Source organism: Pochonia chlamydosporia, chromosome 1 (assembly GCF_001653235.2).
Source record: "Pochonia chlamydosporia 170 chromosome 1, whole genome shotgun sequence".
In the NCBI taxonomy this organism is placed as follows: Eukaryota; Fungi; Ascomycota; class Sordariomycetes; order Hypocreales; family Clavicipitaceae; genus Pochonia; species Pochonia chlamydosporia.
The window spans coordinates 2,226,742-2,244,946 of record NC_035790.1 but is presented as its reverse complement, the minus strand read 5'-3'; the positions used below and the strand labels follow the sequence as shown (position 1 = coordinate 2,244,946).

Below are 18,205 nucleotides of genomic sequence, written 5' to 3'. Positions count from 1 at the left end.
GACGCTAACCGCTTACGGACGCTCTGCTTGACCAACTTTTCCAGTGCCCAACTTTGTGGGACATGGGGCTGGACACACGTGATGATAAGATAAGTGGTGACGGCACTTTTGTGGGGCATGGGAATGCGCCGGCCAGAGCCGAACTTGCGAGAAGCTGCTCGCAGTGACTTGTAGTTCTCAGAACCGGAGCTTTTCAGCGCAAGGTTTCTGCATACTTTTGAGTGTCGAAGCTTCGACCTCAATGGATGCACCTCTTGCACCTTTTACCATCGCTCCCTTTGATCACTTGGGCGGCACTTAAGCTCGATCAATTCGGACTAGAGTATATGCAATTAATATGCAAGCAAGACGACAATTAATAGCTTCGGCCCAGCGAGTAGCTGGCGCCACAGCACGATCTTCACGACCGGCTCTGCGACTGGCTGCAACCCAATCTGCTCGCGCAACGCCGCTCAAAATACTCCCAACGATTGCAACACGATGCTATGCAAACGGACGGCCGCATCCTCCTGGGGGAACTCATCGCATGAATATGGGCGGCGAAGAGGAAAAGCCAGCCTTAGAACAGTTTGGAGTCGACCTCACAGCTCGAGCAAGAGACGGCAAACTTGATCCGGTCATTGGACGAGATGCGGAAATTCAGCGAACGATTCAAATTCTTTCTCGACGAACAAAGAACAATCCCGTCTTGATTGGAAATGCTGGTACGGGCAAGACTGCGATTCTCGAAGGTCTCGCACTTCGGATCATTCGGGGTGACGTACCAGAAAGTATAAAGAACAAGCGGGTCATTAGCTTGGACCTGGGCTCTCTGATAGCTGGTGCCAAGTTCAGAGGCGACTTTGAAGAGCGATTGAAGAAGGTGCTTGACGAAGTGCAAAAGGCAGAGGGACAGGTCATTCTTTTCATTGATGAGCTGCATATCTTGCTTGGACTTGGCAAGGCTGAAGGCTCCATTGATGCATCCAATTTGTTGAAGCCGGCGTTGGCTCGCGGTGAACTACAATGCTGCGGCGCCACAACACTCAATGAGTATCGACAAATTGAAAAGGACGTAGCCTTGGCACGACGGTTTCAACCTATCATTGTCAGCGAACCTTCGGTCGAGGATACAATTAGTATTCTTCGCGGCATCAAGGATAAATATGAAGTACATCACGGTGTTCGCATCACCGACGGAGCACTGGTTGCTGCTGCAACGCTGTCCAATCGATATGTCACGGATCGTTTCTTACCAGACAAGGCAATTGACCTGATGGACGAAGCTGCCAGCCATCTGAAACTGCAGCATGAATCAAAGCCCGAAGACATCATGCGTCTCGACCACAAGATCATGACTATCCAAATTGAATTAGAAAGCCTACGCAAAGAAAAGGACGTCGCGAGCCAAGAGCGCCGGGAGAAGCTTGAAAAGGATCTAAAAGGCTACCAAGACGAAATATCCCAACTCAACACCCGTTGGGAAAAGGAGCGCAGCGAGATCGAATCAGTCAAAAAAGTCCAAGAGGATCTTGAAAAGGCTAGATTTGACCTCGAGCAAGCACAAAGAGAGGGAAATTTCGCTCGCGCCTCCGAACTCCGCTTCGGCGTTATTCCAAATCTCGAACAGAAGCTGCCCTCAGACGAGGAGAGCCAACAACAACAGTCCGAAGACGCACTGATTCACGACTCCGTCACGTCCGACGACATCGCCAACGTCGTCTCGCGCATCACAGGTATTCCCGTCTCAAAGCTCACCTCCGGCCACATCGAGAAGCTAGTCCACATGGAAGACACGCTCAGCGAAGCAGTCAAGGGACAAGACGACGCCATCAAGGCCGTCTCCGATGCCGTTCGCCTGCAACGCGCCGGTCTCAGCGGCGAGAACAAACCACTCGCATCCTTCTTCTTCCTCGGCCCCACGGGTGTCGGCAAGACAGAACTGTGCAAGAAGCTCGCCGGCTTCCTGTTCTCCACAGAATCAGCAGTCGTCCGCTTCGACATGTCTGAATTCCAAGAAAAACACACAATTTCGCGCCTCATCGGTGCTCCCTCCGGTTACGTGGGCTACGATGACGCCGGCCAACTCACCGAAGCTGTCCGTCGCAAGCCCTACGCCGTCTTACTTTTTGACGAGTTTGAGAAAGCTCACCGTGACATATCCGCCCTTCTCCTCCAGGTCCTCGACGAGGGGTACCTCACCGACGCGCAGGGCCACAAGGTCGATTTCAAAAACACAATCATCGTACTGACCTCCAACCTCGGCGCCGACATCCTCGTCGGCCAGAACCAACTCCACCCCTATAAAGAAAGCCCAGACGGAGAAATCGACCCGTCTGTCCGCAAAGCCGTCATGGACGTTGTTGCTCAAGCCTACCCCCCCGAATTCCTCAACCGCATCGACTCCTTCATCATCTTCAAGCGACTCGCGCAATCTGCCATCAGGGACATTGTCGACATCCGTCTCAATGAGCTTCAGCAACGTCTGGACGATAAGCGCATCAAGCTTACTGTTCCAGATGCCGTAAAGGACTGGCTCGCTGAGCGTGGGTACGATCCTAAATTTGGTGCCCGGCCGCTAAACAGACTTATTACCAATGAAATTGGGAACGGACTGGCAGATAAGATTATCCGTGGGCAGTTGAAGATGGGGCAGGCTGCTGAGGTCAAGATTAAAGAGGACAACAGTGGACTGGAAGTAATTCATGCTTCTGAGCCTACTAGTTGAAGCTCTTGATGTAATGCAATGTAATGTATTGTATGTCATTTGGAAGCACGGAGTTTTTGGATTATTTTGGACATATTGGCCTTGAGAGCAGTATGCCTGTCATACTACCTGTACTTAGACACACTCCTCTCAATGATTTGATACCCGCGTGTGCCACATGAAAACGCAGTAGACTTAATTTTGAAACACTTCACTCACACTTCCCTCGTAACTGCCGTGCATCGTAGTTTAAGGATAAAAAACACTCTTCCATTCTTCAAATGTCTACCACCCCATTCGCTCTGTTCCTACTCATCCTCTGTCTGTCATACCCTTCCAATTACCCGGCCAAAAAACTAAGCCATACCAGGAAGCGGAGAGTCAAAACACACAAAAGCCAAAGAAACAGACCGACCCCGAGAACATGATGAACCACAGGTTAAAAAATAAGAACCATTTTTTAAAAGAACCTCCTTTTCTCCATTCCTTCATCCATCCATCCATCACACCATCGCTTGGTCACTCCGCTACGGTTATTCTCCAGCCGGGAGGCCTGTACAACAAACCCAACGCCGCCCAATCTAGCGCAATGAAGAGAGAAGACGACGAGAGACAAAGAGCAAGTCAAACAGGACGAAAACATAACAGCGTAAACCACGTTCTTTACCTCTGCTCAAACACCCGTCTCCTCATGTCGTGTCCTCTCTGTACCATACTCGCAATGTCTGTTCCATTGGGGTTTAGTCGGGAAAGAGTAATGGAGTTCTGGAGAACCCGATACAGCGATCGCTTGACTGAACAAGGCCAACTGCTTGCCCTTGTCTCGATTGCCCGATGATCCAAGCTGTACTCAACCAAAAAAGTCTTTGTCCTTGGAGCACGTGCCTATCCATGGAACTGCATTTTGTTGAAGGCTCAACATGTATCTGTGCCTCACGACAACACCTTGGAGAGAGACAATGCGCAAGTCGGACAGGAACGAACGATGAATAATAGACTAAAATTTTGATTCGATTGGTTGATCGATAGCTTTTCAAATTACAACCGAAACCTCACTATAAGGAAGTCCGGTATTGCAGAGAGTACGTGATATGAGGGGGTACGAATGAGAAAGCGGGAGTTGATCAAAGGCTTCTCGTGGATGATGTTTACTGGTGGCCGGCCTTGCGGAGGGTGGTAGCGAGCCACTCGAGACCCTCGTACAGACCATCACCAGAGGTGGCGCAAGTGGACTGGATGTACTGTTGGGCACAAAAATTAGTGAGTTAGCTTTGCGAGTTTGGGCATCTTTTGTGGACGTACCCAGGCGCGTTGCCGCAAGCTGTGGAGGCCGAGCTTGTCGGTAATCTCGGCAGCGTTCATGGCGTTCTAGACGACTTGGTTAGACCAATCTGACATGTGACGTAGATGAGGGGGATAGAGCAGCGAAACTTACAGGAAGATCCTGCTTGTTGGCAAAGACCAAAAGGATAGCCTCTCGCAGCTCATCTTCGTTGAGCATGCGCTGGAGTTCCTCACGGGCCTCGACGACACGATCACGATCGTTGCTGTCGACGACGAAGATGATGCCCTGGGTGTTCTGGAAGTAATGTCTCCACAGAGGACGGATCTTGTCCTGACCACCGACATCCCACACGGTGAACTGGATGTTCTTGTACTCGACAGTCTCGACGTTGAAACCTGGCGGGAACCAGTATATTAGTATAGCTGTGTGGGCAAGCGTGCCTGCGGGAACGCAAGGCGGTAGCAAGTTGGCGTTGAGCAAAGAGCACCACGCTCAGAAATAATTGGCTGGGCGGTCCAAAAAAGGTCGGGGATTCATACCAATGGTAGGAATGGTGGTGACGATTTCACCAAGCTTGAGCTTGTACAGAATGGTGGTTTTACCGGCAGCATCGAGACCGACCATCAGAATTCTCATCTCCTTCTTCCCCCACAACTTGTCGAAGATCTTGGAAAAGGCGAGACCCATGATTGCGATTTGAGGCGACGAGGCCTGTGTATCGTAAACTTTGAACGGTGGTGGGATGAGAGGTAGGGAAAAAAGAGAAGAGAGATCGACCGGCGAGAGATATGTGTCCTAGTTGCCACGCGTAAGTAAGCCAGTCAAGGAGGGAGGGGTTTTTGTTGTGGGCTCAAGGCTGGCAGGCAAGGAGGATGGAGGGGAGAAAGGTAAAAAAAAAAAAAATGATGCAATGACAAAACAAATGTCGATGCAAAATTCAACGTCAATTAAACGACTTGTCGATAAACAACAAATAGGTCCTGGGGATGCGACTAGACTTGATATACTCGTGCGCGAGCAGAGGACACATGTCCAGGGATAGGCTGCCGCATTTCAACGAGTGGTTAAGTGGGTGGGTTCACAGTGTGTGCGGCACCGAGGCGTGACAGGATTGACTTGAGCCTCGAGGCAGACTTCGGCCGGTCCAGTCGACAGTCGACAGAGGGCTGTGCAAGACAGCGACGGAGGCAAACAAAGCTCAAATCATTTCTGATGGACTCGAGTGCACAGGGAAATGCATATGACGGGCATAATCGAGGGCGCAGACAGAGACGACTTACTCCTTGGTCGATGGATCGCGGGATGGTTGGGAGAGTGGGCGTGCAGGAGTGGGTAAGGAGAAAGAGAGTTATCGCGGGCTGGATGATTTTTGGCCAGGTCGGTGAAGGGGCAGAAGGTGGCGGTAAGTTGTTAGCGGCGAAGACAGAGAGAGAGAGAGAGTGCGAGAGAGTGCGAGAGACCGACCAGAGGTTGAGACTGGAGAGGCACGGGTCAATCTGGTCAAGTCAAGATGGTGCAAGCAAGCAAAGTGGTCCCAAGTGGGCTGGTTTGGCTGGCTGGTGGGTGTCCAGTTTGGTCTGGTTGTCTGGGTACAAGTACTTCAGCCTAGTAGGAAGAGAAATCCAAGCTCCGGGCATTCTGTAGTGGTCCGTTTCTCGGCTTTGGTCTCATGTCTTCAACGTCTGGTCTAACTAAAGTCTGGTGCAGACTTGTCTCCAATGTCAAGTCAAGTCCGTGTTGGCGCCAATCCAATCCTGCCAGCAGTTCTAGTTTGTACTTAAAGAAGCCTCCATGTGCTTCTGTGAGCATCAAGTCACCGCAAATGTTGATCACAACCAACTGGACTATCCATACTGGCCTCCTTTTCTCCAGCAACCAAACATCGAATCTTGACGATACTCATGGACCTCTGGACCCAGAAAAGCCCGTGACCTAAACATTACCGTGTAAATATTTTTAGACCAGATCATCATCGTATTTACAATCCATGGTGTGTCAGGGGACAGGATTGAAATGACTTCACATTTTCTTCAGGGCTGTGCACTGCCCTAAAGGTTCTGACCCGAGATTCCTGTTGGTCCCTGTTGCTCTTGCAAAGTTGCTGGTGGCTGCATGATCAATTGATGCCACCAGCACAGACTTGACAGCTTGAGGTTCTTCCACAGTGGACGAGTCCTACACACACTGAGCCCGCCTAAGAGTTTTCTCAAGGACAGAAATCCAATCACCTAGAGGTACACGCAGGAGACATTGGAATCTGAACAATGAAATGCCATTTTGGTGGAACTGGCTTTAAAGTGCAAGTACCTGACAGGTCCCGCATCATCCGGTGGTGCCTGCCTTCTGGTAATCCATGGTGACCATTGTCTCCTGAACTTTAGCGGTCTCCTGAGCCGGGCGGAACTCAGGATCCCCAGCCAGGGGGTGGGTATCTCGAGTCTCTGGCTATTCGGGCCAACCACTCAGAGTCTGGCTCTAGGGCTCCACATTTTCCATTTCTCCCTGCTTGACTTGTTCGCTTCACACTTCCAGCATGTGTTAAGCTCTCAGGCTCACTGTCAGTGCTGGTACGTGGGTACCTCGACTTTGTACCTGGCCAACCCCTGTCCCAGAAAGAGCGACCTCCAATTCCTGCCAGACGCCAACGAAAAGGTGTCACTTTCGCGAATCTGCCCAGCTCCCAGCTTCAAATATCCTGCCTGCTTCCATTTTCCCATCGCGACCGCATCGCCCCGCAGGCAGACGAGCGCCAAGTCATATCTGTCAATTTACAGTTTCTCCCATCACACGACCTCAACAATGCATCTGCCTTCAGCTGCGAGGTCGCTGCTCGCTGTGGCAACGGTGGCCTTCCAGGTTGCCAGCGCACACAACATTGTGTTGCCTGCCCACGGCATCGAGTGCTTCCACGAGAACCTGCACCGCGACGACAAGATGACCGTTACCTACCAGACTGGCGACCGGGAATTTGGAAGCGCTGGCAACCTCGATGTCGATTTTTGGGTATGAACTTGGCCGATCGTATTGCACATCATGTCCCCACCAAATCTGCAAAGGGGGTATCATGACGAGATATCAACATGCTGTTTTTACTGACAACGACTCTCGTGTAGATTCTGAACCCCAGCGGCGGCTACGAAGTTAACGAGAGAAGTGTCTCTACGGGCGACCACTCCTTCACTGCTCACGCCGACGGCAAATACACCTACTGCTTCGGCAACCAACACTGGGGCGCCAATACGAAGGAGGTTTCCTTCAATGTGCACGGCGTCGTCTATGTCAGCGAACACGACATGCCCTCTGACCCTATCGAAGCCGAAGGTGCGAACAAATGACTTCATTACAACTCTTGGTGTGCATACCCGCTAACAATCCTGCCCACAGTCATCAAACTCTCAGATATTCTCAACCAAGTCAAGGACGAGCAACAATACATTGTCATCCGTGAGCGAACCCACCGTAACACCGCCGAGAGCACCAACGCCCGTGTCAAGTGGTGGAATCTGTTTGTCCTTGGTGTCGTCGTTGGCGAGTCCCTATTCCAGGTCTGGTGGTTGCGCCGCTTCTTCGAGGTCAAACGGGTCGTATAAGAGATTGCGAGTCTGAGCAATCCCATCTTAAAAAAACATACATCTGATTATGGCAAAGCTAGCATAGTCTTGTTTAGCTTTTAACGGGGGAGGGATGGTTGTCAACCGTGGTTATTTGGTTTTCGCGAGCAGCATATAGGCGCAAACGGGAATGGTCTTGGGAACACTTGAATGACGAGAGGGATGAGCATTCCACAAAGATTTTGAGGCGAGGAGCCACGATGTAAAATTTAGGCGGTAATAGATGTGGAGCTACTGTAATGAGCAACCAATTCACATACCGCCGTCAAGTTTATGTGCTAAGATGTGTAGCTACACTTGTAATGGGCAACTAAATTCATGTGTCACTGTTAAGTCCATGTGTTGAGATCTACACCTAGTTCTTGGAATACGTGACTAAATTCACGTATTGCTGTTAACCTTATGTGTTAATAAAATGGGCTGCTACAGTTGTAATAAGGAACCGGGTTCACCTATTATTGCTGTGAAGTTTAGATGTTAAGATCTATAGCTATACTTGTGCTAAGCAACCAACTTCCCGTATCGCCATCAGGTTTCGTGCTAAGAAAAGCATCTATACTTATAATAGGCAACTCGATTTAGATATTGCTTCTAAGTTTATATGTTAACGTGTGCAGCTCTACCTGTGGTAAGTATCCAACTCACGTATCGTTATGCAGTTCATTTGTTGAGACGTAATACCCCCAACCAAGTATAGTCTGACGAGCCGAACTCTATTATTGAACCACTCGTGTACAGTACAACTTCACAACCAACTGTTCTTCAAGGAAGTTATTCAATCATGCAATGTGCCGTAAATGAAGGTCGAGATGACATGTGACTATTTACCTATACCCGGTGATTATGTTCATCAAATACCCTCATAATATCTATGATAATCTGAACGTAATGGCTGAGTGTATTGCATATATACATGACACATCCTAACAGTAGATACTCATCACTCATCCATCAACCACATTCATTACCAAGGAAGAACCGAAGAACCCGTAACGCCCATACACCATCCAATCTAGAAACACACAAATCAAACATGACATATATACGCAAATCACGCCGCAGGATCCGATTCCACCTTCTCTTCCTCCTCTCCCGGCGGCGCCTCCACCGGCAACTCAGTATCCTTAACAGGATGTAATAACATTGGCGGGACACACATCCTCCCCTCTCCGCCGGGCATATTGCCCACTCCCGAACCCTTCTTGCTCTCGTCGTGATTCTTCTCAAAGTCCTCGCCCCCGTCGTTATTCACCTTCAGCCCGACCCACCTCTTGTACAGGTTGGGCGCGAAGCCAGAGTTGTAGAACCAGCTCAAACCCTTGAGATTATGCTCCCTCTCGCCAAAGACGCTCGTTCTCGAACCGCCGCTGGTGCCGTCCCGACCGCCATTGTACGTCTGCGCCATGTACTCTACGGGCCATTTGCGGTCGACGTACATTGGGTGAGGTGCGTAGACGGCCTTGTAGCCGTGTTGGAGAGCCACGGTTGCGGGCCACATCTCAGGAAACGCAAATTGCTTCTTGAATGCTGTCATGCGGTGCATCTTCATCAACAGGCGGCGCGACATGCGTGATGTGGTGATGAGGGCGGCGCGACGGGGAGGAAGCGGCTGTGTACGGTTGTAGCCGGTGATGTCGTCCTTTAGAATCCATGTCGTGCCTTCGGGGTCGAAGATGGGATTCAGGGTGATCAAGTCTGCTTCTTCGCCAACACCCCATTTGTACTTGTCTGCCTCGTACGTCGTAGGTGGGATGGGATCATCGTCCGTCTCGAACCAGTCTTGCTCCTCGGTCGGCCGAACAGGTCCCCAGATCATCTTGGAGTTTTTGGATGCCCCGGTTTCCGGCGCCTTTTCGCTGCCGGGCATCTCCTTCCAGACGGTGTCGGCGCCCACGGTGCCCATTTCACTCTGCACACGGGACATTTGCGAAAAGTCCTCCCATGTGCCATGTACGCTGGGGAAATAGAAACGCGAGTTTCGTTCCCAGAGGCCCTTTCTGGGTTGGGCCTTGGCCCATTCCTCGAGCTTGGTGACCAGGTCGTAGTAGTGACCTGTGTACCGGATATCCATCTCCCACTGCCAAAAGTAGTCATATTCCGGATGGACGTAGGCAAAATGCTGCATGGCCATGGATAGACCTCTGTAGACGCCATGGACTGGCAAATCTGGTCCGCGAGTCCACAGATCGTACATGCCCTGGTACAAAGCCAGCATTTGGGTTTCTGTCCACAGCGTAACCATACCCTGGAACTCCTTGGGGATCGTTTCGTTTATCCTCTTCTGGTAGGCTTCGTGGTCAGCCCAGATGGGATGCTTGCCGTCTTCCCTCACCTGAACAAGGAGATGGACGTCGTATCTACCGCCAGACGCCATGGACAACTCCGCGATGATGGAGCGGATATTGGCAATGTCATCCTCGCGGAAGAGAAACGAGTCCCAGCATCGAATCACGACTGCAGTTCTGGCTGTAGTTCCAGCACTGACTGGCTTCTTGGAACCCTTTGTAGAGATATATGTGGGAGTTGGCTTGCCAGCCTGCTCGACAGTGTTGGTCACCTTTGCAGTGCTGTTCCCTTCAGCCCGACGAGCCAAGATACTCTCAGAGCTGGAGGACTGGCCAATATAAAACCCGTGAGATGAGGGAGTCATCGGCGGCAAAGCCTTGTACCGTCCAACATTGGCATTGTAACACCGACGCTGCACATCAGCCCAGTCAACTGATCGGTAATCGACACGCGGCGTCTTTTCCCAAACAGACTCGAAGCCCTCATTTTCACCGTGCTCACCAGTGCTCAGGCCGCCCATCCCTTGAGAATATCCAAATCCGTATGGTCCATACCTGCCATATCTCTCGAAGCAAATTTCCTCCGGAAGCTTAAGAATCTCGTATGAGCCGGAAACGTGTTCGGGAAAGCCATACGTCCGACCATTGTAATATCTCAACGGAGGCACGCGAACTTTCCCATCGGCGTCGATAAAACATTCCTGAACACCAGACTCCTTCTTCGCACTAGGATACATCTCCCATGACGAACTGGGAGGCAGTTCCTTCTGCATGATATCCCGAGTAACCTTTTCCCCGTGCGATTCATCATCAGGCGTCGACAACGCCACAGGCTGGTTTGTGATAGGATACGTAGGCCGACTCTCATTAAAGGGTTTCAACGTCCGAATACCGCCGTAATATCTCTCCAAAAATGGGAACTTCTCCCACATTGGCGGCGGTGGTGCTGATGTCTTTGCTTTCCCATTGGCGACCTTCCAATTCTCAACCTGGCTTGCCCTCACGAGACTCAGCACCATGAGAACAATGGTGCCAATTACGCCAATGAGCACCCATCGGGTTACTTTTGTCGGTAGCCTGTAGGGATAGACTTGTGAACATCTGTTTCTGCGAGGCTGCTGTAGTGGTGTTCGCTTTGGCAGCAAGTATGAGCCACTGGGTGCTGAATCAGACACACTCCGTGAACTGTAGGGTGATGAGGACCCCGTTGGGTAGGATGCATCCAAGTCGTCGTCTGAGGAGTCGTATTCGTCGTCAGAATAGCGTTCTTTGGTGGGTGACGGTATGTTCTGGTAACGTGGTAGCCGCGGTTCGCGGGAGCGAAGGGGATTTGAGAAGAGGCCCATGGCGGGCGGGTGGCCTGTGTAGGCTGCATGTTGTTAATGACACCGAAGATGATATATTCTTGGTGGGGAAGATGCAACTTACCTTTGTGAACCCTTTGTCTGCTTGGAATGCCCCTACTGACAGCACGCGAGGTATGCGGCAAGGTAAAGTTGGATAAACGGGTGTATCATCCACGTGTGAACGCTGGAATGCATGTAACTTGGCGTTCTTTAAAGAGGGTTGCGTTCCAATGTTGGATGAAGAGCAGCATAAAAATGCCAATCTAGGTATAAGAGAAATTTCTACAGGAGATACGAAGTCTCACTACGGGCACAATCAAGACCGAGTCTGGTGGCAGACACGGATTGGGTGGTCAGTGTTTGCAGGGGATGGCGCATGGTTGCCGAGCAACGGGGCGACGAACCACCGAGGTACACATCCGATGTGAACCAATGCATCAGTTAGTCCAATGCACACGAGTGGTTTAGCGCCCAATACGGGACCATGAATTAAGGTTGTCTCTCAACCAGAGATCTGAAGCAGTTTTGCGGTGAATCCAGACAGCATTACGTCTGTGCAAGCGGAACTTGACAGCAACCAGCGACTCCACGCCAGTCCGTATAGATGCCCAATGTCCTCGCACGTATCCTCCCAGCAGCAAGATACATTCCCCCTAGCCGTCCTGGCTAAAAAAAGCGACTTGTCTAATTTCAACATGCCTCCCAAGATCGACATCGTGTCCCTTTGTCAAAACAACCCGGGCCATGACCTCACACGCACCCAAAAAGCATAATCACTAGCGCAGCAAATGCTGACTGAACCTGCGCCCAAAGCAAGATGCAAGCTACAAAGCTCCCATCAGCCCAACGCCATGGCTGACAATCCACCAGAAACGAAACAGCCCTGTCAACTTAGAAACCCCAGTCTCACTGGCTGACAGGACTTACGGCGCTACAATTCACCTAGTGCAGTATATAACCTGCTGATCAGACCGCCTTTGGAACGTCAGACCTCGATACCCATTCGCAGCCTTTTCTCTCTTGGCTTCTCTTGTGCGACGAAACAGGTCATACAGTCCGATGGCCCGGTGGCTACAACATGCAGCTGCCACACCAAGTCATGGGAACAGCATTTGAAAAACCCCTCTCGGATGGGGGACCTATCATGAGTTGGGCCTTGTTCGTTGGATCGAATTGATGTTGAAGGATGCGTCAGATTGGGTAAGTGGCTGTTGGAGCTGCCGGGTTACAATATTGTGTTGCAGGTGGCATATAAGTCCTCCCTGCGTCCCATGTTCGTGATGACATCGTGTGGTTTTCTATAAAGGAATGCCAGTTTGCGTATTCTCGTCCATTGGGGCCTCACCGCATAGAGTTGGGATCAATTCAAAGCAAATCTTCAATCCCGTAGATGTCTTCATCATGTCTGTTACACTTTCGTCAACATCTACTCTACCCTCGTTACCCGTCGAAGAAGACGTCATAACGCTTCAACCTCCCCATCCATCTTCATCATGCCAACTCCATCAGAAATCAGTATCAATCACCCTCACCGGCCCCAACATCTTCACCCTCTCCGCCACTCTCCTCCTATCAATCCACTATCTCGGCTCTCCGCTCACCGAGCTCCTCATCCTCCTCGCTCCGCTCCTCGTCCTCATCCACAATGACTACGAAAACTTTCTCAGTCTCGGGCCCGGCGGCACCCCGTCCACCTTCTACGGCTATCTCCAAATATCGTGGTGGCGTCTCTGGGCTCTACGTAACCCATTCACACCACCTACCAATCTCAGCGTCAGCCATACCTCGCAGACGGGACTCTTGCGGTCGCAAATTCTGCCCTACCGATCTGGTCCGCGGCCCAGAGTCGCGGGCATAGCTCCCCAGAGACAGTTGGACCAGCACGGCTCGAGACACAGCTACCAGGCATTGCGGAGGGCCATGGTGAAGCTTGGGAATAGGAGTCCCTTGAAGTTTGGGACGGAGAGGTCCTGCGTGGAAAAGCATGGGCTGGCGCTGTTTGCCAAGCATGCGCTGCGGACGAATTGTCAGGGCGAGATTGTCCACGTTCATGATTCGGATCACTCCATGCACATGTGTTTGCATCCGGATGATATTGGGGAGGTGTTGGATAAGGGATGGGGCCAGATGCATCCGCTGGCGAGAAAGGGATGGTTTCTGCAGATGCCTGTTGCTGCTAATTTTGTCATGATTTATGCTCCGAGAAGTAAGTGTTGATTTTCCACTAGACTGATTGACTGGAATCTAACGTGGTATAGATGAACACGAGCTGCAAATCGTATATAGGATCATCGAAGCCGCGATTTGGTACACATCCGAGGAAGACGCCTCACTCACTTAGCTTGCCTTCACATAGCTCTTGCTCTTGATCTTGGTCCACGGCGTATCACAGGAGCCAGGTATTGTCAACGATTTATGGAACCATAGCATTGTTACATTGTTACATCCCAGGGTATCTGCTTCATTTCAAGCCTCTAGTACTAGTACAAATACACCAAATGTCCCCTAATCCGAATCAACATCTTGGCTCGCATCTTTATCGGACTTCTTAAACTTCTCCTTGCCCGTCTTAATCGATGCCTCCACCACCCGCCCATCAAAGTTCCTCCCATGCATAAGCTGAATACACGCCGCCGCCGACTCTATGTCTTTGAACCTCACAGAGACTATCCCATCAACCTCCTCATCGTACAAAACCACACTCGTCACCGCCCCCAACTTGGCACACTCATCTCGGATATCCTCCTTGATCTCCAGCAACGCAGCAGGATCCTCCTCCAACTCCTCCAGCGTAAACATGTGCCGCAGAATAACAGTCTTGTCCCTCTTGGAAGTAGCCTGCGTCGCCGCGGGGTACGGATCATCGTCATCCCAGTCTGCTAGCTTCGCATCCAGCTTTTGCGTCTTCTTGATAATCTTTTGGCGGTCGTGGTTGCTTCTTTGTGGCCGCTTCTCCTGCTCGCCGCCGTTGTTCGGTGTCGATGTCCCTGTCCCGTCTTTTTCGTATTGGACTTTTTTGTAGCTTGAATCTGCGACTTGTACTCTCATCCTGCCCTCGCGCGTGCCACTGGACGTCATGCGAAAGTCCGTGTCGTCTAATAGCATGATTGCCATCTCCACGCTCTGCGGTTTGAAGAATACTATCAATGCGTCGCCCTTGAAGTTCCCTGACTCATCCGAGTAGAGTTTGATCCTCGGTGCGCCGCTGTCAATCTCTTCAGCTATGACACCTGCTTTGCGCGAGAACAAGTCGTGGACTTCGGATACGGTAGCGTCGAGGGGCAGACCGGTGACGTAGACGGCCGTGTTTTCTCGCGGTCGAGGAGGTGCTTTTTGCTTCTTGTTCGGCCGCGCTGGTGGTGTTTGATTGCTTCCCTGGTAACAGGACAGTGTCAGCTTCCATTGTCTTTCTGCACTCGTCGTCTGGGCAGCTGATGCCACCGCTGGATGGCATCGGGAAGACCTTACCTCTGATCCATTCTCTGCATCAAGCTGCCTCTTCTTCTTCGGACCACCATGCAGCGCTTGCGCCGACAAATCCTGTCCGTAGTCGTGCTCCTCATCATGAAGTGGCTCCTCGTCCGCAGGCACCCATTTCTTCAGGTCCGCGTCAAACTCGAATTCTGTGCCGTCATCATGAACGGCAATAAACTTGTTGTCTAGTCTGGAAAACGATATCCGGTCGTCGGCATCGAATTCTTGAATATCTGTCGGGAATGACAGGTCCATTTTTTCTGTGCTACCGACGCAATTGACAACGCTCGAGGAGTTGTGAGAAAGTTCGTTCCCTTTGTTTTGCGCCGAGGTCGTGGTGCCATGTTTCCCCAGTAGCTGCCTGTACGTCAGACCCACGATTCGAGTCAAGCAAACGTGGGGCACTTGCAATGCATGTGTAAAGCACAGCAGGCAGTCAATCACAGCTTCAAGCCATAACACATTCCGATTGATTGGGCAGGCATGGTCTTCCATTGATCTCATCAGTTCAGTTTATTGACAGAAAATATATCACATTAATTAATAGCTTCACCAAGTTACCAAAACGTGTCCAACTTCTACAAGTATCCGGTAGTAGCAGTTATTTCGCCATAATTTATCGAAAGCTGATGTAAACTAACTGCAGTATTCTATGCGCTACGTACTCTACATGAAACGTCTAATAGATTGATAGCTTTTGGTTACCAAATCTAAACCTGCATTATTCACTGCCTGCGCTCCTTAACAGTCTTTTTTACGCCGTCGACAAATGACTTGACAGCTTGTCCTCCTCCCAGAGGCATTCCACCACCCTGCATGTAACCGCCGTTTTCAACTCTGATGCCCAGGGCATCTGCAACTCCGGGAAGTCCACCATCCCTCAGGGCCATGGTCAGAGTCCCAAGAGCCTGGTTGAACTGCGGGCTTCGAAGAACTTTCTTCAACAAGCTTCGTTTGTCCTCAAGAGACAATGACGCCTTGGCTGCCTCAATGGCATCCGCAGAGGGCTCCTTTTGGCTTTCTTCTGCGGCTACTGAGCTTGCGGCCAGGACAATGACAGACGGGGGCAGGAAGCTCAACAGAGAGTCAATAAACTCAGGTGATGCGCCGTCAATCATCGGTACTGTGATCGACGTGGGTAAAAGATGGTTGAGATACGGGTAGGGCACATCTGCGTGCTGTTGTTGCTGCTGTCCTCCTGAAAGGCCTTGCTGGCCTCTCAATGACTCCAGGAAATTCCTCACGGCGGCTGCGGCATCGGGTGCTGACGAAGAAGCCCTATAGGCTGGTCAGCTTAGGATCACGAGATAGCCCAATCAACCAATGCATGTTCATGTGTCATTTCTTTAGCTTTCATCTGCTGCGAGATGTGAAACTCTAATAATAATACAGTCACTGGGACAGACATGATTGTCAACCCTATCAACCCTCCCCAACAAAAAAAGCAGTAGGTAGTAGCCGAGAGGCTGTTCTTTCTTCCAGGAGAAATTGCCGTGCAACAGGGGATCACCTACGCTCTAGCGCCATCAGCACCTCCTTCTCTTGATTCTTCACCTTCTTCTCTGACATCTCCTCCAGTGGCATCAGGGCCAGCACCACCGCTTCCACTGCCACGATGAGCGTGCTGACCGCGGCTGCCTTCGACGTCTTCCATGGTTTCGTCATCGTCATCGTCTCGGTCGTCAACATTCCGCACAGAAGAAAGTTCGCTCATGACATTGACTTCCTCTCCTTGGAGAAGCCTGTGCACAACATCGCCAATCTTGCGGTCTCTTGGGCTGAACCAACTGGGGTTTCCGTCACGACTTTGCGGTTTCGACTGCATCCAGAAGAGATAGCGTTGGGAAGAGGACGCGAATTTGAGAACGAAAATGCGACCATTGGTCTTGGCAGTTGGTTCGGATGTCGTGTTGTATTCATAAGGAACAAAGCTGCCGTCAGTCGGCACCATGACCAAATCAAGTTCTGGTTCATCCAGAGACTGGTCCCGTTTGCGCCAGCAGAAATGTATCAAGTCTTGCAGTCGTCAGAATCATCATTCAAGGAGCGAAACGCGGAGGCGAGCTTACCATCTTCCGAATATAGATAGAGGTAACCGGGTTGAGGCTGGGGCTTGACCTTGAGGGGCCGGGAAGAAGACTCCTGTGAAGTTGAGCTGTTAGCGAAATGACCCGTTGAATCAAACTAGAGGTGTCCTAAGCAACGAGCAACGTACATCGACCTCGCACTGGCCGGCCTTGAATGTGATGATAGGCGCAATAGGCATCTTGTCTCACTCTGGCAAAGTGTCCAGCTGGGCCAGTGTCAAAGAAGTTGTGGTGGCAAGTGAGGTTGTATGATGGTTAACTGGGTTGGAAATGGAGCTTGTAATCCATGCAACGCAGGCAGGTCTGGTTGGCACTGAACGGAGTAGGCTGCAAGAGCTCTTACGTCGAGCTCTGGTGGCGGGTCACTCTGGAGAGGTGACCAGTTGACGGTGTTTCGCGGCCCGACGCTTTCTCCGTGCAGCTCTAATTTTGCCCAGCTTGGATCCACTGCCATTCATTTGGCTGGGGCATGCCAAAAGAATAAATTTCTATTCCTTGCTCTCAAGTCAACCTTTTACATTTGCCTTCACTTCCAACAGAGCGATGGCAGCATTCCCAGTGCACCAGTTGGTGGGCACATGGTGATATCCTAAGTCGTCGAGCTTTGAGCGTTTGTTTTGCGCTCTGTGTACAAAGCCCTGATTCATCAATGTAAGTTTTGCCTCATTTCGAGTGTACGCTCGACGCCCAAACTTCCCTCCCCATGGCAAGTTGCCAGGACTTTCTATGATGAGAAAAATTGGTCCGTGTTTCGGAGGCGGACTCAAGACCCGCCGATTGACGAAACAACAAGCATTTATGCATCTCTGATTACCGTCCCTGAAACTAGTCGATTTGAAAGCTTCATATCCTGCTCAATCGCTAACTGGGAATCAAGTTGACAGGCTCCCGCTGTGTATCCGTCGATGCGGTCCAGTTTCCAAATGATGCAGCTCAATCAAGGCGTCGTAGCCTCCCAATTCGACAGCAATCACCAGGCACCCGCCGGCCCTGTAGATACTAACCAAGCCTAGATATTGAGCTTCCTGTGGACGCAGGAACGAAGTGCCAGAGACTGTGCTTTCAAAGCGGCCTGGTTAAAGTGAATGTTGTGGTTCATGGCGCCGTATAGAGTCTGCGTCAGTGCCAAATGCCGTAGAATGCATATTGACTGCTCATGTCATTCTCCAAGTCGTAATGTTGGCTGGTTTCTAGCCCTTGCGTCTTTCGTCATCCAATCCTAACCGTACTCAAAATGCGCCGATGAAGTGGCCAAGCCAAGAGTGTTTTTTGGGGGAAAAACTATAAAAATAAAAAAAAGAATTCATCCATGCGAGAGTCTGGGTGCATTCCCAATGCAGTCTCCTCGAATTGTCAATGTTGTTGTAAAAGATTGTTGACACATGTTTGCGGAGATCTGCCATGAGGGCCAAGATGGCATTGCCCATCTTC

The 18,205-nt window shown here is 50.9% G+C and overlaps 7 protein-coding genes across 7 annotated transcripts; 3 read left to right on the top strand and 4 right to left on the bottom strand.

Moving 5' to 3' along the window:
• Window positions 1-337: 337 nt before the first annotated feature.
• On the top strand, window positions 338-2,707 carry VFPPC_12814 (AAA domain (Cdc48 subfamily) domain-containing protein; the record flags this gene model as incomplete). Its single annotated transcript, XM_018290591.1, has 1 exon — window positions 338-2,707. One exon carries the CDS (start codon window positions 338-340, stop codon window positions 2,705-2,707), a length of 2,370 nt encoding a protein of 789 aa, XP_018148716.1.
• Window positions 2,708-3,834: 1,127 nt separating this feature from the next.
• VFPPC_12813 (ADP-ribosylation factor GTPase of the ras superfamily) lies at window positions 3,835-4,658 on the bottom strand (the record flags this gene model as incomplete). The annotated part of the gene is made up of 4 exons (XM_018290590.1): window positions 3,835-3,927; window positions 3,989-4,054; window positions 4,122-4,366; window positions 4,511-4,658. The coding sequence occupies 4 exons, from the start codon at window positions 4,656-4,658 to the stop codon at window positions 3,835-3,837; spliced, it is 552 nt and encodes a 183-aa protein (XP_018148715.1).
• A 2,112-nt stretch (window positions 4,659-6,770) lies between these two features.
• Window positions 6,771-7,561, top strand: VFPPC_15170 (emp24/gp25L/p24 family protein; the record flags this gene model as incomplete). The annotated part of the gene is made up of 3 exons (XM_018292923.1): window positions 6,771-6,974; window positions 7,085-7,292; window positions 7,356-7,561. 3 exons carry the CDS (start codon window positions 6,771-6,773, stop codon window positions 7,559-7,561), a joined length of 618 nt encoding a protein of 205 aa, XP_018148714.1.
• A 1,072-nt stretch (window positions 7,562-8,633) lies between these two features.
• VFPPC_00556 (major facilitator superfamily transporter) lies at window positions 8,634-11,213 on the bottom strand (the record flags this gene model as incomplete). Its single annotated transcript, XM_018280552.1, has 1 exon — window positions 8,634-11,213. The coding sequence occupies one exon, from the start codon at window positions 11,211-11,213 to the stop codon at window positions 8,634-8,636; it is 2,580 nt and encodes an 859-aa protein (XP_018148713.1).
• Window positions 11,214-12,614: 1,401 nt separating this feature from the next.
• VFPPC_00555 (hypothetical protein) lies at window positions 12,615-13,554 on the top strand (the record flags this gene model as incomplete). The annotated part of the gene is made up of 2 exons (XM_018280551.1): window positions 12,615-13,419; window positions 13,472-13,554. 2 exons carry the CDS (start codon window positions 12,615-12,617, stop codon window positions 13,552-13,554), a joined length of 888 nt encoding a protein of 295 aa, XP_018148712.1.
• Window positions 13,555-13,718: 164 nt separating this feature from the next.
• On the bottom strand, window positions 13,719-14,942 carry VFPPC_00554 (RNA recognition motif family protein; the record flags this gene model as incomplete). The annotated part of the gene is made up of 2 exons (XM_018280550.1): window positions 13,719-14,588; window positions 14,682-14,942. 2 exons carry the CDS (start codon window positions 14,940-14,942, stop codon window positions 13,719-13,721), a joined length of 1,131 nt encoding a protein of 376 aa, XP_018148711.1.
• A 470-nt stretch (window positions 14,943-15,412) lies between these two features.
• VFPPC_15169 (26S proteasome complex ubiquitin receptor, subunit Rpn13) lies at window positions 15,413-16,953 on the bottom strand (the record flags this gene model as incomplete). Its single annotated transcript, XM_018292922.1, has 4 exons — window positions 15,413-15,965; window positions 16,202-16,703; window positions 16,757-16,829; window positions 16,903-16,953. The coding sequence occupies 4 exons, from the start codon at window positions 16,951-16,953 to the stop codon at window positions 15,413-15,415; spliced, it is 1,179 nt and encodes a 392-aa protein (XP_018148710.1).
• Window positions 16,954-18,205: the final 1,252 nt, after the last annotated feature.